Below are 27,123 nucleotides of genomic sequence, written 5' to 3'. Positions count from 1 at the left end.
AGGAAAAGGCATGGTCTGAGACAGCCCTTAATGAAACGGTCTTTAGTTCATAATATGGTCCTAGAATTAAGGCAGGGGCTTTTTATAGAAATGCTCCCAGCATACACATATGCCCCTGTGTACTCTGTACTCTGTAAGCCAGCACATGATTTCCTGGATGAGGATTAAGAGTGAGGGCTCCAATCACAAAGCTGAAAAAACTTTCTCTGCGAACCAGATAAAAGTCACATTCATGGTGTGGCCACAGGTGCTTCTCAGAGGTGGGACTCTAGGCAGAAATGGCATTCGGAGGTGCTTCCTCTGGAGGACAGACTTTCCTGTGTGAATAAAGGTAAGCCTTACGTGAGATGTTATTGTTGGTGTATAGGATGTTTATCATCAGGACGTGCCATGTCTTGTAAGAGAATGATAAGAACCGTACTTAGAAAATGTCTCTATGAGGGTACATACCTCAATATCATAAAAGCCATCTATGAAAAACCCACAGCGAATATCATTCTCAATGGGGAAAAACTGAGAGCTTTACCCCTAAGGTCAGGAACATGGCAGGGATGTCCACTATCACCACTGCTATTCAACATAGTAATAGAAGTCCTAGCCACAGCAATCAGACAACAAAAAGAAATAAAAGGCATCCGAATCGGCAAAGAAGAAGTCAAACTCTCACTCTCTGCAGATGATATGATACTTTATGTGGAAAACCCAAAAGACTCCACCCCAAAACTGCTAGAATTCATACAGGAATTCAGTAAAGTGGTAGGATATAAAATCAATGCACAGAAATCAGTGGCATTCCTATACACCAACAACAAGACAGAAGAAAGAGAAATTAAGGAGCGGATCCCATTTAAAATTGCACCCAAAACCATAAGATACCTAGGAAGAAATCTAACCAAAGAGGCAAAGGATCTGTACTCAGAAAACTATAGAATACTCATGAAAGAAATTGAGGAAGACACAAAGAAGTGGAAAAACGTTCCATGCTCATGCATTGGAAGAACAAATATTGTGAAAATGTGTATGCTACCTAGAGCAATCTACACATTCAGTGCAATCCTTATCAAAATACCATCCACTTTTTTCAAAGAAATGGAACAAAGAATCCTAAAATTTGTATGGAACCAGAAAGACCCCGAATAGCCAGAGGAATGTTGAAAAAGAAAAGCAAAGCTGGTGGCATCACAATTCCGGACTTCAAGCTCTCTTACAAAGCTGTCATCATCAAGACAGCATGGTACTGGCACAAAAACAGACACATAGATCAGTGGAACAGAATAGAGAGCCCAGAAATGGACCCTCAACTCTGTGGTCAACTCATCTTCAACAAAGCAGGAAAGAATGTCCGATGGAAAAAAGACAGTCTCTTCAACAAATGGTGTTGGGAAAATTGGACAGCCACATGCAGAAGAATGAAACTGGACCATTTCCTTACACCACACACAAAAATAGACTCAAAATGGATGAAAGACCTCAATGTGAGACAGGAATCCATCCAAATCCTTGAGGAGAACACAGGCAGCAACCTCTTTGACCTCAGCCACAGCAACTTCTTCCTAGAAATATCACCAAAGGCAAGGGCAGCAAGGGCAAAAATAAACTATTGGGACTTCATCAAGATAAAAAGCTTTTGCACAGCAAAGGAAACAGTCAACAAAACCAAAAGACAACTGACAGAATGGGAGAATGTATTTGCAAATGACACATCAGATAAAGGGCTAGTATCCAAAATCTGTAAAGAACTTATCAAACTCAACACCCAAAGAACAAATGATCCAATCAAGAAATGGGCAGAAGACATGAACAGACATTTCTGCAAAGAAGACATCCAAATGGCCAACAGATACATGAAAAAGTGCTCAACATCACTTGGCATCAGGGAAATCCAAATCAAAACCTCAGTGAAATACCACCTCACACCATTTTAGAATGGCTAAAATTAACAAGTCAGGAAATGACAGATGTTGGGGGGGATGTGGAAAAAGGGGAACCCTCCTACACTGTTGGTGGGAATGCAAGCTGGTGCAGCCACTCTGGAAAACAGTATGGAGGTTCCTCAAAAAGTTGAAAATAGAGCTCCCCTACGATCCAGCAATTGCACTACTGGGTATTTACCCCAAAGATACAAATGTAGTGATCCGAAGGGGCACCTGCACCCTGATGTTTATAGCAGCAATGTCCACAATAACCAAACTATGGAAAAAGCCTAGATGTCCATCAACAGATGAATGGATAAAGAAGATGTGGTATATATATACACAATGGAATATTATGCAACCATCAAAAAAAAAAAGAAATCTTGCCATTTGCAAATGACATGGATGGAACTAGAGGGTATTATGTTAAGCGAAATAAGTCAGTTAGAGAAAGACAAGTATCATATGATCTCATTGATAGGAGGAATTTGAAAAAAAAGACAGAGGATCATAGGGAAAGGAAGGGAAAAATGAAACCAGATGAAACCAGGGAGGGAGACAAACCCTAAGAGACTCTTGACCTCAGGAAACAAACTGAGGGTTGCTGGAGTGGTGGGGGGTGGGAGGGATGGGGTGGCTGGGTGATGGACATTGGGGAGGGTATGTGCTATGGTGAGTGCTGTGAATTGTGTAAGACTGATGAATCACAGACCTGTACCCCCAAAACAAATAATACATTATATGTTAAAAAGAAAAAGAAAATGTCTCTATGATGCCAGCCAGGATTTTGCCAAGAGGTATCACGGCCTTAGGAGCCAGACAGTCCTAGGTTGAAATCTGTCCTTGCCACGTTCTGGCTGTGTGATCTTAAGGAAGCATACATAACTGTTCCGATCTTGCATCGCCTCCAGAAAATAGAATAATGCCTTCTTGGCAGCTGGAAAACTACGAGAATTAACAAGTGAAGTGTGGTAAGTTCCTACCATACTGTTTGCCATTGTCTCTACAGATTGTTGTCTTTAAGACAAAACAAAACGGGCACGTGGGTGGCTCAGTTGGTTAAGTGTCTGACTCTTGGTTTTGGCTCACATCATGATCTCAGGGTTGTGAGTTCGAGCCCCACCTTGGGCTCCATGCTCTGCGCCGAGTCTGCTTGTGACTTTCTTTCTCTCTCCCTCTGCCCTTCCTCCACCTACTCTCTCTCTAAAAAAATAAAATCTTTAAGAAAAAGACAAAACAAAACAAAAATAGTAAGTTGGGTCTTACAACTAGTCTTTTAGGGAAGAACGTGATGTTTTCACATTCTTTGGATCAAAATAAGCCATCAAGCTTCTCCTGATTTCTGACCATTTCCTTCATCTTGGCTCTTTAGAATGGCCCAGAACACACTGTGGCAGGTGTTTCTGCTGATGCAAATGCTAGGAATATCGTCATGATAAAGCTGTCTTCCTGGACATGGGTGGCCAAGTGGATGGGTTTGCTCCCTTGTGCCAAGCCGAGTTGGCCTTGCCGTGCAGGCTATGGCAGCAGTGTGCCGAGGACAGTATTGGAACTGGGTGTCCAAGGCCAGCAATCGCAAGACCATCTCCTCTGTTTTCTGCCCTGTTAAGGCATCTTGCCGTGGGTGACATGTCAACGTGAGGAGGTGTGTGGGAGCCATAACTCTGGGGAGCCAAGCCAGGTGAAGGTGAGTGAGAGAGGAAGTCCTTCCTCTAGACACATAGCGTTTTCTGAGCAGAAATTGAATGAGATGCAGAAAGCCCATGCTCCTGGTTTGTTTCTGGTGTTCTTGGCTTACGTGAAGGTGTCTCTTTCAACACATCTTATTTTCTAAGCATGAAGTCAAAGGGAGATAATGTGACCCAGTTAATATAATAGGGCTGTGGCATTCCCAGGGGATGCATCCGTTGCTATCCATTACACACGGGGCTGGCTCCCTGCTCAAGAACAGAGCCATGATACCTGCTTGCCGGTGCACATAACAACACGGCTGTCCGTGCTCTGGTCTTGAGTTGGGTGGTAGCCACTTTCTGATGGAGCTGAAGATTCCACTGCCCTGAAAATCCAACTGGAGAGGCAAATGCCTCTGTTCTACAAGCTGGAGATTGCAGTTCTTCCAGAGAGTACATTTTCTTTTACGTTGGATCATTTTTCTAATACCATCTTTGCCCTGCTTGTCTATGCAGTTTCCCCAAACTGTGTCTCTCCGGGCTTCTAGCTTTTATTAGACATAAAAGATCGCATTTCTGCAATAGTTCTCCTGGTTGGGCCTGGTTCTGTTATTCTCTGGCCTCCAGAGTCATTTGGGTCTCTTCTGGCCAGGATGGCTATACTCACTTCTTCATTTCCAATTGAGCTGGAAAAATCCAGCTAAAGGAGTTTAACATTTTATTTTATTTTACTATTTTTTTAAAGATTTTATTTGAGATTTATTTATTTATATTGAGATTTATTTATTAGAGAGAGTGTGTGTATGTGAGCATGAGCAGGGGGCAGGGGAAGAGGCAGAGGGAGAAGCAGACACCCCACTGAGCAGGGAGCTCGATGCGGGGGCCTGATTCCAGGGCCCTGAGCTCATGACCTGAGCCAAAGGCAGACGTCCAACCTACTGAGCCACCCAGGTGCCCCGAGTTTAACATTTTAGATCCACAAGATACTACTAGCATTATGCTCAGTGGGTAGGGGTCGCCTCCCCCTTCCCTTCACCATGAGATCCCAGAGCATGCCTTCTTGATGGAGTTGAAGTCACCCCTAGGGGAGGGAAAATTGCTTCCTGTGGATGGGGAGGGGTAGAAAAACGTCTTACTTTTTTATGTATTAAGCACAGATTTACATCCGATTTATAAACATCTACAGTATGTCTGTGGTATTAAAGTTTCATGTGGGCCAATTAGGAAGAAATGTCTATAAAGGCTCTTTGAGGGTGATCATGAAAAAAAGGTTTGAAAACACTGCTTTAGAATTTTACTCTTGGTGCTTCCTATTCCCTGTTCACAAAAAATAATTCCTAAAAGGAAACCCCTTGCTCCCTACTTGGGGTGAAGATGTCATCAGATGTACTTCTGGAAGGAGGGTAGGCTGCTGTGTTTCCAGCTGAAGAGTTGTTGAGAACTCTTGGGGGCAACCATCCATGCATTTTAAATAGCATTGGAGTCTCCCAGAGAGATTTCAAAAAGGCAACTCCTGGATCCCACCCCAAACGTACCCCAGAATCTTCTGGAGCTCTGGACATCACTTGGATGATTCCTAAATTGCCAGCCCAGCATGAAGTCCATAATCACCGATCTAGAACAAGGAGAAAAAGTGGTTTATATGAGAAGCTGACCCAGAGCCAGAAAGTGAGACTGTCTGGTGGGTCTTACTCTCCCCCACCCCCACCCCCACCCCAACGTTGCCCCCACCTCTGTGCTTCAGCAAACCAGACGGTGCCTGTTTCACCAAACATACCTCAGCTTTTCCCACCTCCATGCATTTGCTTATTAGAGTCTCCACTTGGATTCCCTTTCTTTCCTCTTAACCTATCCACATTCTACTTGTTCTACAAGACCTAGTGTGGGAAGCCTTTCCCGAAACTCCCCAGTGTTCTTACTGCACTTACACATTCCCCCTCCTGTTTTGACTTATTTGCACCTGTTGTCTTCTTTTCTCCTCCCATTTTCTTGAGGCATAACTTAAATATCGTAAAACCCACCCATTCTAAGTATACAATGAAATGGTTTTTTAGTTGTTATAAAATAATGCAACCATCACCAGAGTTCAGTTTTAAAACATCTCTATCACTCCAAAAAGTTTGCTCCTGCCTATTTGCAGTCAGATCCCACCCCATCCCAGCCCCAGACAACCTACTTTCTTTCTTTCTTTGCCTTTCCTGGACATTTCATAGACATGAAATAATACAATAGCCAGTCTTTTACTTCTAGCTTCTTTCAGTTAGCATGATTGTTTTGAGGTGAATCTGTGCTATAGTGTGTATTGGTAGTTTGCTCCATTTTATTGCTAAATACTATTCTTTGGTATTTCAGTTTTAGTAGATATTATATTAACTGGATTAGATTAATGTTTGATTTGTGGCTATACCATGTTTTGTTTATCCAGTGACCATTGATGGACATGTGGGTTGTTTCCAGTTTGGGGTTATCTTGAATACTGCTATCACAATCTTTGTGTAGACATATGTTTTCAATCCTCTTGGGTAGACTGAGGGTGGAAGGAGAGAGGGAGAGAGAATCTTAAGCAGGCTTCATGCCCAGCGCAGAGCCTGACATGGGGCTCGATCTCACTACCCTGAGATCATGACCTGAGCCAAAATCAAGAGTTGGAAGCTTAATTGACTAACCTTTATATAACTTTTTAAGAAACCGCTCAATTATTTTCCGAAGAGGCTGTGACCACTTCATCTTTTACATTCCCACCAGCAGTGTATGCGGCTTCCAGTTCTTCTCCATGCATGTGAATGCTTGGTATTGTCTCTGTTTTGTTATTATACCCATTCTAGTGGGTGGGTCGTGGCACCTTGTGATTTCTAGTTGCATTTCCCTAAAGACTAATGATGCGGAGCATCTTTTCAAATGCTTATTAGACATTTCCATGTTTCTTTGGTGAAATTGTTCACATTAGTTGCCTATTTTTAAAATTGGGTTGTTATTTTATTGTTAAGTTGTAAGATTGGTAGGAAGTGGTGCTGAAATCATCTTTAACCTTACTGATTTTTGTTTAATCCATTATTGAGAGGGATATTAATGTCTCTAGCTGTTATCATTGAATTGTTCATTTCTCCTTTCACTTTGTCAATTTTGGCTTCAATGTGTTTTGGGGCTCTTAAGGTTGGTGTTGTGGGGTTCACATCTGCCATTTTATAATTCTTGTCTTGTATCTTTTTTGTTACTCTGTTCCTTCTTTATTGCCTTTTTCCATGTTAAATAGATATTTTCTTGAGTTTCATTTTAATTCCTTCTCCCCCTGTGTTTTGAATTACTTTCTCAGTGATTGCTTCTACAGTATGCATCTTAAGTTATCAAAGTCTGTTCAGATCAGTACCAACTTAATTCCTGTAAAATATGAAAACTTCGCTCTAATACAGATCCATTACTTTCCCTCATTTGTGTTATTATATATATTACATCTATATATAATATAGTAGTGTTATTGCTTATGCAATATAGTAGTGTTACTGTTTTATGCAATCCTCTTCCTTTTAAAGAAGAGGAAAAGTATATACAGCCTTTTGTATTTACCCCCATCAAACTTTTCTGGGGCTCTTTATTTCTTAGTGTGTATATTTGAGTTACTGTATGGTATTGTGTTCTTTCCACTTGAGGAATTCTTTAGTATTACATCCAAGGAAAATCTGCTAGTAATGAATTCTCCCAGTCTTTGTTTGTCTGGGAATATCTTTATTTTGCCTTCATTTTCAAATGATAGTTTTGCTGGATGTAGAATTCTTGGTTGACAGGTTTTTCTTTCAGTTCTTTAAATAGACCATTACATTGCTTTCTGACTTATGTTGTTTCTGATGAAAAGTCAGCTGTTAATTTTATTGAGGATCTATTATGTGTTTTTGTTTTGTTTTTGTTTCTCAAATCTGATATTGAGGCCCTCTAGTGAATTTTTCATTTCAGTTACTATACTTTTAACTTTAGAATTTCCATTTGGTGTGGATATGTGTGTGTGAGAAAGAAAGAGAGAGAGAGGGGGGAGGGAGAGGTTATCTGTTATTCAGATAACCTATTTGCTGGGTTATTAATATCATATTGCTATTTAATTTTTTAAACATGGGTTTCTTTAGTGTTTTGAACATATTTATAGTAGGTGCTTTGAGTCTGTCTCTATGTCCAACATTGGGGCTCACTTTCAGATGACTTTTATTAAAAAGTTTTTTTGAAAGTAATCTCTGTGCCCAGTGTGGGGCTTGAATTCATGACCATGAGATCAAGAGTCACATGCTCCTCTGATTGAGCCAGTCAGGTGCACCCAGATGACTTTTATTGACTGTTCTTTTCCCCCTGAGTAAGGAAGAGCCATGCTTTCCTCTTTGTTTTTTGCATGACTCTTAGTTTTTTGTTGAAAATTGGACATTTTAGATCATATACTCTAGCAACACTGGATTTGGTTTTCTGTCCCCCAACCACCTCCCCCCATTCTCACCCATGGTTTGTTGTTATTCTGTTTAATTACTTGTGTGAACTAAATCTGTGGTATCTGTCTCTCTTGTGGTGTGTGGCCATTGGTGTGTTGGCTCAGTTTTAAAATTTTTGGTTCTTTTTTTTTTTTTTTTCATTTTGTAAATTCTTGTTTTTATTTTGAAGCCTGGCTTCCTTAGGGGTTGCCTCTGTGTCCGTGTAGTCAAATGATTGGTTAGAGTTTATTTGCATTCAAAATTAAGCCAGTTTTTTAAAAAAAACATTTGTTTATTTGAGAGAGAGAGAGAGACTGTGAGCAGGGGGAGGGGCAGAGGGAGAGGGAGAGAAAGAATCCTCAAGCAGACTCCCCACTGAGCATGTAGCCCAACCTGGGTTCAATCCCAGGACCCTCAGATCATGCATGACCTGAGTTGAAATCAAGGGGTGGCCACTCAACCAACTGAGCCACCCAGACGCCTCTCAAAATTAAGGCAGTTTTTAAATTTCTCCAGCTTTTCATTTCTTCTGGGTCCTTTTGCATCTCTTTTGTCTATTCACAGGCTCACAGTCAGCCTGGAAAGAGTGGAGAGCATGGACCCTCTCTGGTTTCTCCTCCTTTTGCCTGGCCTTTCAGTTAACCAAAGTTATGTGGAGAGCTTATCAAGGACTCTTATGGCTGATCTTGCTGTTGAATTTCTGTCTAGTCTGCTAGTCTGTTGTTTGCCCTAACCAGCACCACAACCTCAGATGTTTGTAGCTGATGTTTGCCACTCATTTGCCATCAGGAAAGCTATTTTTGCTGACAACGCCCGAGTGGGGTTTTTCATGTTCCACTTCAAATCAGGTGGACTCCTTCCAACCGGGAGGCTGTTGGTTTGCATGGCCAAATCGTGTGATAAAACTACTGTGCCAATCAACATGGGAGGGAAAGAACCCAGATTCCTCCTGCTTTTACTAGAGGTTCAGAAGTTTTTCATGAACAAATGCTCCTCGATTTTTTGCATGTTTTAGTTGATTTCCAGAGTCTTGAAATGGTGGGTTTTATGGGTTTTGTCTTTTATTTTTACAATTTTGTCTAGTTTTAGAACATTTTTTAAAGATTTTTAAAATTTATTTTAGAGAGAGAGAGTGCATGCACAAGCAGGGGGAGGGGCAGATGGAGAGAGAGGGAAGCAGACTCCCTGCTGAGTGTGGGAGCCCTATGTGGGGCTTGATCCTAAAACCCTGAGATCATAACCTGAGCCAAAATCAAGAGTCGGTTGCTTAAGCAACTGAGCCACCCAGATGCCCCTTGTCCAGTTTTATTGTTCCTGAGGAGAGAATTTGTCAAGTTTCTCATGCTGCCATTCCAGCCCCATTGTCTTTTCCCATCTTCTAGAGAGCAAAATCATGTGGCAGTTAATAGGAGGGACTCTGACACCAGCTTGTCTGGGCTTGAATCCTGGCTCTGGCATTTACTACCTGCCAGACCTTGGTCAAGTTACTTAACTTCTGGGCCTCTGTGACCTCATCTGTAAAATGGGGATAATAATAGTACCTACCTGGGGCACCTGGCTGGCTCAGTGGGCAGAGCATGTGACTCTTCACCTTGGGGTTGTGAGTTTGAGCCCCTTGTTGGGTGTAGAGATGACCTAAAAAAAATTGTTAAAAAAAACCAATAGTACCTACCTAATGGGGTTGTTGTAAGAATGATATGGATTTACTATACATAGAGTGATAGGAGCAGTGTTGGGCACATTGTAAATGCTATGATATATTCATTCTTATTAGTTCACAGAGGGAGGGGACTCTATCTTATCTACGATCTCAGCCCCCATATCCTTGGTCTGGTACTTTGCACATAGTCTGCTCTTCTGACCCCTGGATCATCTTTACTAAATGATGCTTGACATTCAGAGGAAATGAGGGCAGCTCCCAGAGTAACTGTAGATAAAGGATGAGAGACTGCAGGGGACCCAAGGAACAGATGGCTTTGTGTCTCGCTGAGGCCAAATGTTGGTCAGTCTTTGTCTTGGGCTCATGTGTTTTTCCAACCAGCCCCAGGAACTGCCTAAAAGGCCTGGTGCTGCTCACATACCATATTGAATTTGAGCCCATGTTTGCCCACTTGCATTTGTTTCCAAGAACTTAGTTAGCACAATTGCCACCATCTCCAAAGTCTCCTTGCATCAGGCACCTCCAGGAATGGATAAAGCAGCTTGGCTGTGATGCTTATTTAGGTTCTTACACAAAGGGAAGGGGCTGCCAGGGAGCTGTGGGAGGGCAGGGAACTTAGAGCGTGTGTTCATCAGGCCAGGCTCCTGCTCACCCGTATGGAGCCATTGTGCCCATGGGAAATCGGTGCTCCTTCCTCCAGGGCACGTAATTGGGGTGAACAGAGTGCCCGCTGGATTCAGTGCTCACTTATTACCTGGGCCAGACACCTTTGTGCAGGAAAGCGTAGGTCTCGCACTGCTGTATACAGTAACCTGGCTTAGCCACAGCACGCCCCACTCTGTGCTCAGGAGCAGGGCTGCAGACATAAGCCAGTCCTTGCCCCCAAGGAACTTCCAGCCAGCACGAGGGACGCCAGACATGCCAAAATAATGCCAGCCACATGGGAGTCTCTATCAGGTTCCGTGGTTGCAAAGGAGAAGGTGAAGGCAGGGAGGATTCATGGAGGAGGCGGCACTGAACTGCTGGATAAGTAGGGATTTCTGAAGTGAGTGTAAGTGGGCTGGGTGGTATTTTGGCCCCTTTGAAAGCTGGGGGATGAGACAGATCCAGGCCAGTGTAGGAAAGTTGCAGCTAGGGATTGCTGCAGCGGGGAGGCCAGGAGGCAGAATGTGGGCAGATGTTGGGGTCTGCTACCATGAGGCAAGGAGCTTGGGCTTTCCTGGTTCACAGGGGGCATCACTGGAGGGGTTTAAGGAGAGAATTAATTGGGGTTGGGTTAAATGAGGTGAGACAGGGAAGAGGGCAGTGGCCGGTGCAGGGGCACTGGGGACATTTCAGGGAAGAGGGGCTGGGCAACAGAACTGAGCTGGGCGGGGTGCTGGGGGTGTCAGGTTTCTGGAGCCTGGGACCCTGCAGATGTCAGGGAAATACTGATGCTCATGGAGGGAGGGATCAGAAGGGCTGGGCTTGCTGAGCCCGGGGCAGGGGTGGTGGCGGGGGTGGAGAGCAGAATGCTGCGGAGGCTGGGTGCTGTGACCTTCCTGGGGGGCGGGGTCTGGAGCTCGGAGGTGCAATATGGCTGCAGGGTGAGATTGGGTGCCATCAGGATGCTGGAGATAGACAAGAGAATGTGGGGATCCCCCTGTGAGGGTTGTACAGTGACTCAGAAACAGTTGGATGTGACCGTGGAGAATTCTGGTCATAGAGAAGAAGGGAAGAGGAGGAGGAGGGGGAGCAGGTTTGGGGGCGGTTGAGGGGGTGGGTGTTGGAGGAAAGTGGAGGAAAGTTGTTCCTGTCAGCTGTGTCAGAAATCAGAGAAAGCCCAGAGAAGGGCAGGGAAAATAGCAATCGCATTTGGAAGTAGGAGCTCAGCGGGGACCTGGATACAGAGCAGCTTCCCGTGGCCATAGCCCAGCAGTGACGCCCAATTGCGTGGGGTTGACTTGAGCGTCGAAAGAGGGAAGTCTTCCCAGCAAATGGGGACGTTCTTTATTTGCCTCTTGATGGAAGGGAAGAAGAATGGCAGTGACAGGAATGGAAATCGATGTAGCCACTGTGGAAAACAGGATGGAGGTTCCTCAAAAAATTGAAAGAACTACCAGATGATCCAGTCATTCCACTGGTGGGTATGCATCCCCCACCCCCAAAATGAAAACATGAACTCAAAATGGTATATGCATGCCTGTATTTATCAGCATTATTTACAATAGCTCTGATATGGAAGCAACCTAAATGTCTACCGATAGATGAATCAATAAAGAAGGGATTTTAAGTTGTTTTTATACGGATGAGAATTGGGTGTGTTTGGGTAGAGAAGGAGCCAGTGGAGGAGGGGAGAGAGAATAGGGCAGAGAGGTGAAGAAAGGTGTTGAGGAGACAAGAAAGGTGGTGGGTGGGCAGAGGGACCCATGCCGAGTGGGAGGCAGGGATGCTCGTTCCCTGGGTGGAGCGAAGCTGGGCATCCTACAGCACGTTCCCTCTCCCTCATCCTTCCTGCGAGTAGGATCCCACCTTTGGCTTGGGCAGAACAAGGTGGTGCTGTCACATCTTGCACTAATAATAACCTCTCCATGACTGTTCAATTATAGCTTTGGTACCTTTGGTACCTAGTTAGATATCGGTCGGTACAGCATTTTTAGCACCTTGAACAAGGTAATATGCATCCAACACGCAGTACTGTTTTACTCTTGGTAGAGCGAGACCAAGTAGTGCTAGGTCTACTTTTATTTTAACATGGGGGAGGGGGCGCAAAACTGGACGAGGCATCAAGAGACACCCCTGTCGCATACAGGTGTATGATCCTGGGCAAATTACTTCATTCCTCTGGGCTTCTGGTTCCTCCCAGTAGGGTGGAAATGGGCTGGCTGGATTGTCCTCAACATCCATGTTAGCAGTAACATCCATTGTTCCCGTGGTCGGTCACTGCGTGTCTTAGGCAAAGCTGAGGGTGTTTTGTGCCTGAGAGGTACTGCAAGGATGGACAGCAGAATCAGCAGGGAGCTCTGTGAGCAGGTTGAGGAAGATGAACTCTTTACTGTGTGTGACTGTTGTCTTCACCGCTCTGACTCCGAAGTTCCTACTTTCTTATTCTTCTGGAAGCTTTCTAGCACTGCACATGAACGGGCGCTGTTTTGTTCTGGTCTGTGTTTATCTTACACCTGGACGCATGGGCTTTGGTGAACGTATTATTTCTTATCAGCTTATTAGTGGGGTTCATTTCTTTGAGAGGATATAATTACGTGGAAGCCGATTATCTTGGTATTTAGGACTTAGGGATTAGGACTTAAATACCTGTCTGCTGGGTTGCTCTTGAGGAATTTATATGTAATGATTTTGTACCCTGTCCTGGTAGAAGCAGTTTGTATGTAGCATACTCCTGTGGAACTACAAGTGGAATTTGAAAACCAGGAAGGAAATGAAATGCTTGTGTGTAGCCCTGGCATCCCACTCCATTTCTCTAGCATGGCGGCAGGTTTGAGTCTGAGATTCCTGGTAAGCAAGGCAAAAAGGGAAATGCAGCTATAATCAGACTGTTGAATAGCCTTTGGTTGGAGGTAGCGAGGCTGGGAGAAGCCAAAAAATTAGTTCCTCAGAGCGGCAGACCTTTTTCTAGTACTTAATTAAAACACATTTCTCATATCAGCCTTAACCCAATGTTTCTGAAAGTATATATATATTTTTTCAAGGGATGCTCAGTATATAAAAAAAATGGATAGAAGAGTTTCAAGAAATGCTACATACTGATATTTTGATGGATGATTAACAAGGAATGTTACCATTTGGAAATCTTTCATAAGTCTAGTAGTAAGGAAACCTGTTTATCTTTGTTCAATGCAGGGTTTTCAAAGTTATGACTTCAAAGCTCTTTTCCATCCCATGTAGTTTTAAACAATAACGAAACTTTTGACAAGAATTTAAATATTCTTTTACAGAGAGAGAGAGCACGAGGGAGGGCAGAGGGAAGGGGGAGAGAGAGAATCTCAAACAGGCTCCACTTGGGCATGGAGCCTGATGCAGGGCTCGATCTCATGACCTCGAGATCATGACCTGAGCTGAAACCAAGAGTCTGACGCTCAACCGGCTGAGCCACCCAGGTGCCCCTTTTTTTGCTTTTTATAGTAAGTTTGGTTACCAATGGCTTGGGGCTGCCTCTGATTACTAAATACAACCCATCTGCTTACTTAATAGAACCATGTGGGTGGGGAGAACCTCACTGAGGCAGGGTGCGGGGTGCTCCATCCCTCTGGTGTGGGGCCAGTGATTGGGCTTCAGTCCTGGTTCCTCCCTCTGCTCCCTAGCCTTGTGGCTATCAGCAGAATAGTCATCTTCTCTAGTGTCCAATTCCTTTTCTGTAGAATTGTGCTATCAGTATTACCTACCTCATGGAATCCTAGTGTAGAATAAATATGTCAATGTATGAAAAGCCCTCGGTACTGTATCTCAAGTAATTAATAACTGTTTAAGATGGCTGTAATTAATATCACCCCTGTTCAGGAGCCTACCATGATGCCACATTCCTCCCGTTGTACTGGGTACTAACTACACTGTTTCTTTGGGTACTGACTGTGCTTTGAAACTCGTTCACCCTTTGTGATCATTGCTTATTTTCCTAGTTGCCATCTCCTTGATTCTGCGAGCTGGTTGAGGGCATCTCCAGCCACTGGTTTAGGCCTTTGTAAGGCACAGGTATTCAGTGTGGGGTTTTTCAACTCAGCTGACGGTAAGCCTGGGCCCTAGGGCATATAGAGAAGTCTAATTCGGTGAAAACAGTTCTGCCTGGGAGAGTATTTGGATGCCTAAGTTGTTAGTGTGTTAGAAATCTCTTCCTGTAGACTGTCTGGTCCGCTAAACATTTTTGTTGAATGCTGAGGAAATCATTTAACTCCTATTGTTCTTGAAGTTTCTCTAATAGAAGAGACTGGGCAGCACATAAGCTGTGAATTGAAAGAATAACTGAAGTTATAAAAGGTGCTAAACACAAATTAGTAATAATAGCCAGATGCGGACATTTCTGGTAATGACTGTAAAGCTCAGTAACAGAGCGGAAGAGCATTCTATTAGTTGTACCCAGCAGAGATGGAGAATCTTTGTATTTCCATGATGGACCACTGAGCTAGAGAGAAAAATCAATGATGAAATATATATAATATATAAATAGGAGGCCATTAAATCTGGAGATTCTGTTTTAGAAGAGAATCCTAAGGTGTTACACATTCTCATAGAATTGAACAAAATTTCGCTGCATATAAGGAGCAATAAAAAGTGTTCTTGTTGTGCTTTAGGGCCATTTAGGGAACAGAGGTAGCAGAAGAGATGAGAGAAACTAAGAAATGGGATGTAGAGGGAAAAGTAGTCTGAGAAAGAGGTGAATAATAAAGATAAAGGGAACGGCAGAGACAGAGGCTTAGAGCAGAGACCAGTGAGGCTTAAGGAGAGCCAGGTGGCGACTCTCACTCAGGGTGATCAGAGGAAAGGTTGTTGCTCCAGGTACAGGGAGAGTCGATGGGCTCCCAGGACACTGCTGCACAGAAGGGGAAAGCTATGTTGCATATTTGCAACCCCAGGCATAACTGCTGTTACAGTGATAAACATTGTCCAGAACATTTCCCCTTCAGTTGAACCCGTGGCAAGCTGAGAGGGCAGGATTTTCATCTCCATGTTACAGACGGGGAAAGCGAGTTGCAGGTGTGTTAAATGCCTTGCCTAAGGTCCCACAGGTAATGTTTGGCTCCCTAAATCTCTCGTGTTTTCCACCTGCCCCCTCACACATACTGATAGGATTTTGGTGGGGGCTGAAGGCCAGAGTTATGTCTAAATCAGGGATTCTTTATGTAATTCTTACTCTGCTTTTTGAGAACAATGGTTGGAAGAGAACGGCCATTTATTATGTGGTCATAATACAGGCTAAATCATCTGCCAGAAATGAAGCAGCACTGACTAAATGTCTCTTTCCCCCGGCTGACCTGTGAGGCAGATGAGGGATCTGGTTGCCACCGGGGCAATCACGGGAGATGTTGTCTTCTGTTACCTGGTTCTGCAAACGTCACATCCTGGAACTCACAAGTGAATGCCTTGTGCGCGGCATTTCCCTTGTGCCCTAAATTACATGCTCCAAAGAGCCGCTGCTCAGATGAAAAACAAAACCACACAAGGTGCCTCATTTACCCGATGAGATCCCTGCTGCTCACACGACGGTGCTGTCTGGGCTTACGTAGTTAAGCCCCTCCCGCACCATCCCCTTCCTTACTGCAAGAAGACATGCCCTTGGCACATCAGACAGGAAGTTGAAGTTGCCTTGCAAATTACTTTCACGCAATTAATAAACTTGCATTCAAGGCTTGCCTAGATTGACTTTCCTGGGCCGGCAAGAGGAGTGCTTGCTTCACAGACTTGTTGTAAATGGCCAGTGTTTTTATTGCCAGGCATAGGAATAACATGATCTCCCAAACTGGATTGACTCGGGAACTGTAGAGCAGGAGTTGGGGGAATCTGTGGCCTGTAGCCAAATCCAGCCCACTGCTTGTTTTTGTTAATAAAGTTTTATTGGAACACAGCCATGCCCACTGTTTACATATTGCGTATGGATGTGGCTTTTGTGCCAAGATGGCAGAGTGAGCAGTAGCTACGAGACCTTGTGGCCCGGAAGCTGAAAATATGTACTATGTGGCCCTTTGCAGAAAAAGTGTGTTGCCCCCTGTTGCGCAGGGGGACTCCACGTCAGGCTTCATGTGACTGTAGTTTAGGGTGAGCTTCACATCTCCAGACTGTTTCTGCATCTGCTCCCTGACATGGGCCCTGCTGCTGGGCACCGGAGGTTAAAGGTGAAGCTTCCTCCAAGTTCCCTGACCTGCTGCCCTCTGTCGCATCCTATGCCCCTCAGACAGACGTGCTTTGAGATGCAGGTTGTCCACACTCCGGGGCTCCTCCCAGCCTTCCCGCACTCTCAGCCCTCACATGGCTCCGGATGGAGCAAGGGGATACTCCTCCGAGGTCCTTTGCTGTCCCTTCCTTGGTTCACGCTCTGCACTGTTTGCCTTCTCCAGCACCTCTCCCAGGGGCACCCTCTGATGCTCTACCAGCACTACCCTGCTGAAGACTCACTTCCCATGGGTACTGCTGAGATAACTGCCTTGGCAGTTTCTTCTCACTCCATGCTATGCCCCACTGCCTGGATAATGTTGCTCCTGCTCAAGAACCTCTCTTGGCTCCCCATTGACCTCCAGATCAAGGGCAGACCCTCAGCCTGGCCTTCACGGTTGTTTTATTTCTGATTACTCTGAGGCCAAAAGGTGTCTCCCCCACCCACCTTACCCCAGGGGTGGTCTGAACTGTACCCCCCACCCCCATTGATCTTTGCTCGTGGAATGTTGTGACCCCCCATCACCCCCTGTTTATCCTTGTTGCATCCCAGAATCCTGGATATATTTTCCTTCACGTGCAACCAAACATACGCTCTCACTCCCTTGTACCCTCCGCCACTCTGTTCCCCTGTATAATAGGCTGTCTTGTTATTCGATTGCTTCTTTCTGCCCTCCCCAGGTTATAAACTCCCACGGGGTAGGGATGGTCTCTCAATTATAGTCACATTTCTTGCACCTGCCACGGAGCAGGCACTCTGGAACGGACCTGGAAGTCACACAGAGCATGCGCACCAGTGATGAGGCCAACACTTCTAGATGCACCTGTGTGCCCACTGCTCTGATACGTGATCTCGTAATGCTCACTCAGGCAGGTATTGTTATGATGGCAGACAGGCTCCCAAAGATGGGCCACGTGCTGTCCAAGGCAGATTGGGACTCGAGGCTTCCCTGCTCCCATGCGGCACCCGGATGAACACGTTGCACTGTGGTGAACATCCACACCCCTCTGCCGCGTCCATGCGGTGCATCTGTGCACACACATACCTCTACCTGCCTGTGTCTTAGAATCACCTGGGAGCTTTGAATAATCCCACGCTGGGGCCCAGCTCTCACAAATTATATCAGAGTCTTGGTGTGGTGGTGGTGGTGGTGGTGGGGCAGGTACTGGTGTTTTCAAAAGCTCCCCAGGTGATTCCAGTTCAGGCCCCATGCCCCCAGCCAGAGTAAGAAAATGGACAGACCTCTGGGAAGGCGCCTGGGGGCTATTTTGACTGTTGGTTTCTGCTTCTACGAACTTCTCTTCTTACTCAGTGAGCTCCGGACCACCTCCGCGCTTTTGAAGGTGAGGAAGGGCTCTCATCTCTACGTGGCCATGGTCTCCGGGTGCCTCCTGTCTTAGGGTATTTATGACGGCATGGGCTGAAGTTCTCCCTTTGGGCTGGGTCCCCCTTGATGCAGCTGGCCTGAGCGTGCCGCAGGCACCCTAAGAGGTGAGCCTCCCACAAAGGCAATCCCAGTTGGCCCATGTGAGTGTGTCTCTAGGAGCCGAAAATGAGGGAGTGCTTTCCACTCGTATCTATTTAAAAAACAGACTCTTCAGTCTTGAGCAGCGGTAGGTTTGTTGAGGACAGGAAGGCCAGTAGACCAGTGGTTCTTAAAGCGTGGTCCCCTGAGCACCAGCAACATCACCTGGGGGCAGGTTCGATCGTAAATTCCCAGTCCCCTCCCCCCCGCCCTGGACCCCCGAGGTGTCATAAACTCTGAGGTTGGAATGCGGTGGTGATGTAGTCCGTGTGATTTTGCTGCCCCTGAGGTTAAGGAGCCCAGCTCGAGATTGATGGTGAGTACGTGGGTGGACTCCTGGAATAGAAGTGGTTTTCTGTCCTAGTTGGGCATCCAAGACGCCTGGAGTCTTACAGAATCTCTGGCCTGGGTCACCTCTCAGTGTCTGGGGGGCTGTATTTTTAGCAAGTGCTCCAAGAGATTCTGAAATGCAAGTTGTTTTTCTCTTTTGAATCGTGGTAGTAGAGACCTGATAAATATTGCATTCTTTTAATAATAACTTCATATCCACTTGGCACGGGGTGAGGGCACTTTACCTCCTGGAGTTACGGCTCCTTCGTCTCTAATTACCAAGACGTTTCTCATCAGTCCTGTTACCCATTAAGTAAAGACAGTCTTTCCGTTTAGCACGCGTCTTTCGCACTGCTGGATTGTTCCCTGCCACATAAAAGCCACAAGTGGGTTTTATGGCCTCATGCATACTTAATTAGTTCATCTTCTCAAAATTGTGTTTTAAGTGAGTGGAGACATTAGCCTCTGATCGAATTGATCCACAAAGCGTCTTTTCAGAATGCTTGCACGGCCCAATGCTTGATTCAGAGGCATCCCTGGGGCTTGTCAGGTCACAGGTCACAGGTCAAGGAGGTGCAGACCCTACGGCTTCCTGTCACCCCTTGTGGATTTCTCTGCAAAGAGCAGGATTGAGGCAGGACAAGAGGGGTTGCAGGCACAGACGTCAGCTCGCTCTAGAAGAGCTGATTATATTTTGTTTTGCCCACAGCTGTCTCTATCCCTGCCGTCCTTATCTGTCATCATAAACGTCCACACCTGTGTGATATTTTATGACAGGTCACACCTGCTGGAACAGCACTGTTGTCATGTTTCAGATATGCCGCCTAATATGTATGTCATTAAGCCTCGTGGCAGGAATAGAAAACGGCTTCTGTTCCAACCCTTCCCACCTGCTACCATCCCGCTTCTGTTGTCCTTGACCTCCTGTGGAGGTCACCAGGCTGCGTGAGAGGACTCTAGTGCCTGGATAGATTCCTGCTCCCTTCCTGCACCCAGCCTCTTCTGGGCATCTCTCAAGCTCAGCACAAAAGCTGGGGTGAAGCCTTCTGGAGCCCCCCAACCTCCCAGGTGGATAGGCTGTCGTCTTCACTCCCACGCAGCTTTACTTATTACAAGCCTCTGCTAGAGCGCTGGTCCCATCATGCTTTTTTGGGTGTTACAAAGGAGCGAATAAATGAAGCCTTTGTTTTTCCTACCCAGACCTTCCAGAAAGAACTTCCTTGGGAGTCTTTGAAAGCCATTTTAATGAGACCAGACCGGCTAATAAATTTCTTTTCTTGACAGTTGCAGATACTTGGTGTTTGAGAAATAAGCTAGCCACATAATGAGGGCTGACTGAGTTGCGAGCTGGCCTTGACTTGGTTAGAAAGTGCAGTGGGAACGGGAGTCAGAATTGGAATGTGGGCAACAGAGCGGGGACACAGATGTCCTGTCGCCAATACCAGTGTTAGAACGCTGCTCTGCCGAGCTCGCCCTGAACATCTGAACTCTTAAGCTTTTCCCGAGTGCTTCCAATCTGAAGGTAGCTTTGAGAACCACTGGGTTAAAGAAGGCTGTTTCAATGTGTGGGGTTGAAGATGAGGTTGGGAGGAATCACCTGGCTTCTCTGTTCTTTTTCTTAAGGTACATAGAGACCTGCTAATCCTTACAGGTATAGCTGTGTGTGCACATGGTCGGAGGCTGTGGATCGTGGATTTTGACAACGGGGCACGGATTTACACGTTTGGTGGAAGGCTAGATCCACATAACTCTCCTTCTTCCCATTCCTTAGCAGCACACGGCCCAGAGTCTCTGGAGATAGAACTCGGCTTCCACAAGCCTCAAATCCTGTCCATTTCTCTTGCCACTGTACTGACTTTGCCTTTCCTCTCTCTTTTCTCGATAATAGTTTGCTGGCATTCCTCTCTCCACTCTTCTGTCGGTCCATTTGCCACACAATGGCCACACCCAGCATCTTTTGCTTTGATGTTGCCCGATGCCCACAGATAAATGACAATGGTTATAGATAGCCCTTTCCAGCATTTACTCCTGTATGTTGTTGGCTCCTGGCACTCCTATCCCCATTTTATAGATGGGAAAGTGAAAGCATAGGTGAACGGTGCAAGGTCATAGAGTCAGGATGGCCCCAGGCGTTCTGGCTCTGGGAGTCCTGGCTCTGCACCCCTCTGCTTTGCTTCCTCTCCCTACACTCTCCTGCCAGGAAGGGAAAGGCAGGTCTGTGCTAGCGGACCTTTCATTATTTCCAATTTTCTTGTACATCCTGCCCGGTTGATGTTCCTATTCCTGCTTCACAGAAACCAGGGCTTGGGACAGGTGAAGCAACTTGATCGACATTCTAGAGCTAATTAAGGGAATAATAGCTGGGATTCAAACCAGGTGTTCCTCTCTCCGTGCTCTGCATTTTTTCCACCACACTGCGCGGGATTGCCTAATTTCTTTAGGGTGGCATCTGTAGTTCTTTAGAATCTGTCACTAATCCACCTTTCCAACCATTTTCCATTCCTTTATTAAGTCATGCCACCAACTTTTGCTCACCCTGTTGCCTTAACCTGGAATGTTCTTCCCTGCCCAGCTAGGGCTATCGGACCTCCCGTGATGATGGGGACTCTTACCTTGCTGGTGATACCCTGTGTGGAACCTGCATACAACAGGAGGGAGAGCTATTTGCATTTTCTCTCTCTAGCTCAAAAGCCCTAATATAATATGCATCTCCTCTTGACCCCCCCCCCCCCCCCCCCCCCCCCCCCCCCCCCGCTCCTGTGATGGCTGCAGCATGAGTGTAATATCCAGTCACTTTGTGATAGAGTTGTGCATGTCTGTCTGCTAGGTGGCATCTTAAGGACAGGTGTCCTCTCTTCCTTTTTTTCCTCTGTGTGGGTGTGTGTCTAGGGCATTGCCAAGCCACTGTAGAGGTTTAATATTTGTTAAACAGATGAAGGGTGGACTAGAATACAGAGGTGGGGAAAGTCTTAAAAATATTCCATCCAAGGGACTTTGGCAGGGCTGCAGGGCATAGAACAGTTGGGGATGTATTTATTTGAAGGCCTAGGGAAATGTATGTTGGAAATTTCCAGAAGGAAACGGAGCTAATGATTATCCCAGTGAACTAATCTAGCATGTCCATTTTTCCAAGTAGGGTTTTGTTTTCTTTTCTTCAGGTATGCTTTGCCAACCTCCTAGTAAAAATTCCCTGGCCCCCTGTGCCCTCCCAGCATGGACTTTCTAAATAGGGTGTCGTTGGGAGCGTGTGAAAATGGACTTCAGGGCTTTGCGCAGGACACCTGAGCCCTAAGGGATGGTGGCCGCCTGTGGGGAAGGAGAAGTTGTGTTTCCCAAATAAGGCAGAACCTTTCAGGATGGAAGCAGGTGCCAAGAAAACACTTCCCTGCTATTGGGAAAGTTAATTCTTTAGCCATCGAATTAGGGTTGTCCTACTAAGTAAATATTTTTTGGACTCTTCAGGTTTAAGTCCCTTGTCGCAGGCGCCTTTTGCATCCTGGTCCTGTAAACCCCGCTGAGGGGCAAGGGCCGGGCCCGCAGGTGCACCGCGAGGCCGGAGGGGGGCTGCGTCCCGGGTGGCGTGCGTTCGCACTGGCCTTGAGCTTTCCTTTTGCACCCCGCAGGTGAGCGTCCTGACCACCCTGGAGCGGAGGTTCAACCTGCAGAGCGCCGACGTGGGCGTGATCGCCAGCAGCTTCGAGATCGGGAACCTGGCGCTCATCCTCTTCGTGAGCTACTTCGGGGCGCGCGGGCACAGGCCGCGCCTCATCGGCTGCGGCGGTATCGTCATGGCCCTGGGCGCGCTGCTGTCGGCGCTGCCCGAGTTCCTGACCCACCAGTACAAGTACGAGGCGGGTGAGATCCGCTGGGGCGCCGAGGGCCGCGACGTCTGCGCCGCCAACGGCTCGGGCGGCGACCAGGGCCCCGACCCGGACCTCATCTGCCGCAGCCGGACCGCCACCAACATGATGTACTTGCTGCTCATTGGGGCCCAGGTGCTCCTGGGCATCGGTGCTACCCCCGTGCAGCCCCTGGGCGTCTCCTACATCGACGACCACGTGCGGAGGAAGGACTCCTCGCTCTACATAGGTAGGAGCTGCGGCCGTGCCCGCGCGCTGCCCTGGGCTCCATGCTCTGTTAGTAACCGGGGCGCCTTGACAGAGGAAGGCCAGGTGGGCCCGTGAACTTTTTATGGTTCTCAGACTTGGCTGCACATCTGCCGGGTGTGTGTGGTGGGGGAAGGGGGGGGACTTTGAAAAATGGGGATGCCTGAGTTGTACCCCCAAGAAAATCCAGTGTAGTTGGTCTGGGGTACCACCGGCATGGATTGCTTTTTTGAAAAAGTCTCCCCAGGTGATTTCAATGCACAGTGGAGTTTGAGGTTGGCTTTGCTAGGACATTAGGAAGCTATGAATGGGAAGACGTGGTCAGGATGGGTTTAACGTGTATTTACCTGCTTTTCACGTGTGTGTGGACTTTGAGCTCTCTGGCATTAGCCACCGAGGTATACTTGGGGTCTACACCTTGGAAACCCCAGTTTTTAATAATCGAAATGATCATCTGGTCATTGTCCTATTGAAGCTCAAAGGGGTGAGAGATGATTGTCTTTTCAGCATTTGGTATCATTCAAAGTTGGTGACTTCTGGTAATTCTGCAATGAGGGTATACACAGGAGCTGGATATTTAGGAAGGAATAAGGTCCATGTGAGTTGTTCAAAAATTATTTTGCATCCTAGCTTCTGATATTTTCAACTGGCAAGATGGAAGCCATTCATGGGTCTAAGGTTAAGCAACCTCGAAGTGTGAGTTTTTCTTACAACAAACGGGGGTCCTCTGTCACTGCCTTGGGGCACTGTCGTATGGCCATTTGTAGGGTGGGGGCCTGCCGAGCATCTCCGTCCCCTGTTCACTAAGTAATTTGGCCTCCCACAAACAGTTGGATTGTAAAGACCTATCCCCACTCACTGAGTGCTGAGCTTTGACAGAATTACCTCTTCCTGTGGAAACGTTTTGCTTCCTGGAGCACTGTTAATTACCATACAAAGGTTTAGGATAAAACAGAATTTGAACAGAATGTGACCTAAAGCTTTGTACCTGTTGAGTTTCCACCATGCACTGCCCAAGGTTTCTGAGCTAGGACGGTTTGGAATAGTTATACGCTTCCATGCTGAGTTTCCTCAGTGGCTTTCTGTCCCACCTATGGAGTACATGCTTTTGTTGGACAAATACGTTGCAAATGTAGGTTTCCTGTTCTTTGAGAACAGCCTTAGGGTGAGAAAGGTGGAGAGTGTATGCCTCTCTATAAAGGGGTAGATCACCTGGAGCCTGGTCGTGACTTAGCTTCCACTACGATGTGGAACCCAACATAGAAGATATCCCAGGATGAGGTCAGGCCCTCTCCCCATGTGGTCCGGGTGGGTATTAAAGGTACTAAGGACATCATTTACATTTTGTTCTTTCTAAAGCTTGAGCAGCAGCCACTCCATGTGAGTCTGACACAGACTAGGACATGGGCCACAACATGGAGCCAGATAGCTTCCTGAGGTCCATCCAGATCGTTGGTCTTGGACTTGACTGATGTCACCCTAGACCTTGGGAGAGCTGTTTTCTGGTAGTAGTCATAGAAAGTACATAAATCAAAGCACAGAGAAGGAAGTGGGGAATGAATAGCCAAGTTCTTGTCTCTGATGATAGAATCCAGCAGAAAAATTCCTCCCCGGAATCCTTTCTCAAGTCTTGTCAGTGCTGAATCACCTTGGCTTGGGACTTCCTGCCCAGGGCAGCAGGCCCAGAACCTGCTTCTGGAAGTCTTCCCTGCTGAGTTAGGTCATGGTCTTTCCCTGCAGTGGGCGGGACCTGGTTTGTGTGTGCAAAGCTTTAGGGTGAGGAGGTGCTTTGGTTTTGTGTGTGGCAGGTGGACACATGGGCAGTAGGGCTGACCGTTAAAGGCAGAGGGCCTTCTCCAGTTCTGAGACCATGGGATTTGCTGTGAGTCTTTGTTAGGAAGAATGTTTCAGGCAAATTTCTACTTGGGTGCCATTTTTTTCCCTTCTGTGATAGTTAAACAGAGTTGGAAATGTCTGTCTGTGTGGTGCATGGACCTCGGTGCTGGTCCATCTGGCAAATTCCAAAACATGACCATACACAGCTGTTGAGATGGGCTCTCTGAGTGCCTCTGAACTGGTTTCATGGGTACGTGTTTACAGGGAGAAGAAAAGAGTAAGCCTTCTGGGGGAGATCAGCTCAATATGTGGTCTTACTATCCCGTGCATGCTTGGGATTCTCCAGGAGCGATTTAAGAAGACCTTAGTATATGCAGAGTATAACTGGTTCACTCATTTATCGTACAGGACATAAAGTAATGTTTGTGATCACAAGAATATTGTAGCATTTATCTCCTCTAATGGGGAGCTAGTTCCTGAAGCCACTTAAAGCTTTGGGAAGTATATGGGGGAACCCACTGGAAGGGACTGCTGCATTACAGCCTTTTATACCTGCCTGCAGAGAGGAGGAAAGTCTGAAGGGACTGGCGCTGGGACTGTTTGTGTAGATGCGTGTCCATTGGGGCGGAATAGCCTGTGCGTCCCCTGCTTCCATCACCTGTGAAGCTGGTGAAGAGCAAGAGGCCCACAGCCAGCCATCTGGCCATATGCCGAAAACGTGAGTGTGGGTTGAAGATGGAAAAGATGATCAATACCTCCTTTGTCAACCACAGACTTGTTCACAGCTGATCCTTTCCTCTGGGTGTCCACAGGCTGTTGTGGACAAGACCTGCCCCTGGGGTGTGCGAGTCCTGGGTCCCCAGTCTCGGGGTGTGTGCGCTCCTGAGTGGCCATGTCATGGACCCTAGAACGAGGGGGACATGGAAGCCTTCCATCTCAAGTCCAGCCAATATTGTCCACTGAAATGACTGTTGGCTTTGGACGGTTGTGGCCGGACCACTGCCAAGCTCCCGAGTTCCTGGATGGGCCGTTCCCCAGGGGCTTCTCTGGCTTGCACCGTTCTGCAGCTGCCCCTTTCCAGCACGGGGAGGGAGCGAAGGGAGCTCATTACCAGGGGACAAAAGCAGCTGAATGGGGACATGGCTCTGCTGGCAGGCTTTTCACAACCATATGACGTGGAGCCAAGCCTCACCGAGCAGCTAGACAATGACCTGTGGGTGGCACGTGGCACTCTTTCTTCCGAGCGGGACTGATGGGGCAGCGTGGCAGTGGAGACTGTTGGATGTGAGGCATGACCAGGGTCCAAGAGTCACCCCTTTGGGAGTCTCCTCAGTGAGCCTCTGGCCCATGATGTGACCTCCCATGAGCTCACATGTTCTTAGCTGCTTAGTGTTCTTAGCTGTTCTGTTTCTCCAAGTTCAAAACCTGGCCCGTCGTATTGTAGGCGAGGGTAAGTAGGATAATGTGATGGACTCACTGTGTCCCTCATTAGGTTGACTGTAACCTTGTTCTCTTTGAGGAGGAAAAAGGTGAAACGAGAGTGGTAGAGATTTTTTTTAAATACTTTTTAACTAGGAATAAAGTTATGACATAAAAAGTATGTCACTGTTGACAACTTTGGAAGTATGAAGAAAGAATAAAGAAGCACTACTCTTAGCTTTATGATTATATAATGTCTGTATTTTCTGTGTTGGTATGCTTTTCTACCAAAAATGTGTTTCGGGGGCGCCTGGGTGGTGCAGTTGGTTAAGTGTCCGACTCTTGGTTTTGGCTCCGGTCATGATCTTGCGGTCCTGAGATTGGGACCTGTGTGGGGCTCCACACTCAGCAGGGAGTCTGCTTGAGAGTCTCTCTCCCCCTCTACCTTGCCCCCCACACTCACTCGTGTGTGCACGTGCTCTCTCTCTCCTCCCCCAAGTAAATAATCTTTAAAAATGTGTTTATAACAAACATCTCTCAATATTTGATGCACATGGTCTCATGTTACTAAATAGTCTATGGTGCTACCGCTGTAAACCTAGCATTCTCTTGGGGATCCGTCCTGTGATGTTTAATGCCCTCTCTTGTTGGACATGCGTTTTTTTTTTTTTTAAACTTCAGACTGAGCCAAGACTCTTGCATCTTTTGTCTCAACTTTTCTGTAAGGAACTGCATTGTTGTGAGGGCACACTTGAGGGCCACCATTTCGCTGTTGTAAATGAGACAGACAGGGACACGATTCTGAGAGGTTCAGGGACTTGCCTGAGAGAACTTAGCTGAATGGAGCTGGACCCCAGGTCTGAGGGCGGGGGTTTTCCCGTGTTCATCTGGGATCTGTCACAAGGCTGGGGTTGTGGGGAGAGGGCCAGTGGATGGTCCAGGGGGTTAGGTACAAGTCAGGGCATTGCACAAGATAGCGTGAAGGCTTCAGGAAATAAAAATCACAGAAGCCAGCAAGGAGGAAAGCACGCAGGGTGCCTCACAGCTGAGGGGAGAGGTGGGATCGGAATGAGGAGTGGGTGTCACAGCCCGAGATGTGGGAGGAGGAGGGAGAGGGGAGGGTGATCCAGGCTAACAGTCCAGGGTGGGGTTCTGGAGCCTTCTCCAGGGTGGGTGCAGATTAGAGCTGGCCCTTCTTAGGCAGGGGCAGCTGGTGTATTCCGCCTTCTGCTTCCCTGTCTCCAGCAATGCAGGGGCCCTCCCCTCACATGGCTCTTCATTCCCTTCTTCTTCTTTTTTTTTTTTTAAGATTTTATTTGACAGAGACAGCGAGAGAGGGAACACAAGCAGGGGGAGAGGG

The 27,123-nt window shown here is 46.8% G+C and overlaps 1 protein-coding gene across 5 annotated transcripts in view; it reads left to right on the top strand.

Moving 5' to 3' along the window:
* SLCO3A1 (solute carrier organic anion transporter family member 3A1) overlaps positions 1–27,123 on the top strand; it is a 305,060-nt gene that overhangs the window by 43,380 nt on the left and 234,557 nt on the right. For all 5 annotated transcript variants that reach the window (XM_035024065.1, XM_035024068.1, XM_035024066.1 and 2 more), the window contains exon 2: positions 22,026–22,491. In XM_035024065.1, the coding sequence (XP_034879956.1) occupies positions 22,026–22,491 (466 nt within the window). The remainder of the gene's footprint in view (positions 1–22,025; positions 22,492–27,123) is intronic.

The sequence above is a fragment of the Mirounga leonina genome, unplaced genomic scaffold (assembly GCF_011800145.1).
Source record: "Mirounga leonina isolate KUSES-001 unplaced genomic scaffold, KU_Mleo_1.0 Mir_178, whole genome shotgun sequence".
NCBI lineage: Eukaryota > Metazoa > Chordata > Mammalia > Carnivora > Phocidae > Mirounga > Mirounga leonina.
This window is presented reverse-complemented; position numbering and strand designations above follow the sequence as displayed.